Source organism: Olea europaea, chromosome 10 (genome assembly GCF_002742605.1).
Source record: "Olea europaea var. sylvestris chromosome 10, O_europaea_v1, whole genome shotgun sequence".
In the NCBI taxonomy this organism is placed as follows: domain Eukaryota; kingdom Viridiplantae; phylum Streptophyta; class Magnoliopsida; order Lamiales; family Oleaceae; genus Olea; species Olea europaea.
In genome coordinates this window covers 6,132,982-6,133,836 of record NC_036246.1, presented here as the reverse complement: position 1 = coordinate 6,133,836, position 855 = coordinate 6,132,982, and the positions used below count along the sequence as shown (strand labels likewise).

General features: G+C 41.1%; 1 protein-coding gene across 1 annotated transcript in view; it reads right to left on the bottom strand.

The window, feature by feature from the left end:
• Positions 1-374: 374 nt before the first annotated feature.
• Positions 375-855, bottom strand: part of LOC111400215 — a 3,919-nt gene continuing 3,438 nt past the window's right edge. The window contains exons 4-5 of the mRNA XM_023027640.1: positions 713-852; positions 375-580 (exon numbers count right to left, since the gene is read on the bottom strand). Coding sequence (XP_022883408.1) covers positions 375-580; positions 713-852 — 346 coding nt within the window. The remainder of the gene's footprint in view (positions 581-712; positions 853-855) is intronic.

Here is an 855-nt window from a genome sequence, read left to right as displayed (position 1 = left end):
TGAGTGCAACAGCCACCAACTGCAATGTATTCTGCCTCGGCTGTGGACAAGGAGACTGAGTTTTATTTCTTACTCATCCATGAGACAAGATTAGAACCAACATAGAAACATCCACCCAAGGTACTTTTTCTATCGTCGGTGTTTTCGGCCCAATCGACATCAGAATAGCCGGCTAGTTCTAGATTGGACTCTGTGGAATACAAGATCCCATGATCTACTGTCCCATTGACATATCTAATAATGCGCCTCACTACACTTAGATGGGGCTCTTTAGGATCAGCTTGAAATCTAGCACATACACCGACACTAAACGCTATGTCAGGTCTACTGGATGTAAGATATAGTAAACTGCCTATCATGCTCCTATACACAGTCTAATCGACACTCTTACTTGTAGGATCATGTCCTAACTTAACATTTGTGCTCATGGGTGTCCTTGTGTGTTTCTTACTGTCCAAATCAAATCTCTTCACAAGGTCTTTGGCATATTTTGATTGAGAGATAAACAGCCCACAATCAGTTTGCTTTACTTGAAGACCAAGGAAGTAACTTAGCTCCCCAACCATGCTCATTTCAAATTCTTGTTTCATACATTCAGCAAATTCAAGAGCAATGGAGTCAATGGGAGAGCCAAAGATGATGTCATCGACATAGATCTAAGCTACAGTGATAGTTTCTTCAATATGTCTAATGAATAAGGTTCTGTCAGTACCATCTCGTGAGAACCCATGGTCAATGAGGTAAGTGGTGAGTCTGTCATACCAAGCTCTAGGAGCTTGTTTCAAACCATACAGTACTTTATTGAGTTTGTAGACATAATGAGGAAAACTTAGGGTCAATGAATCCTTTCGGCTG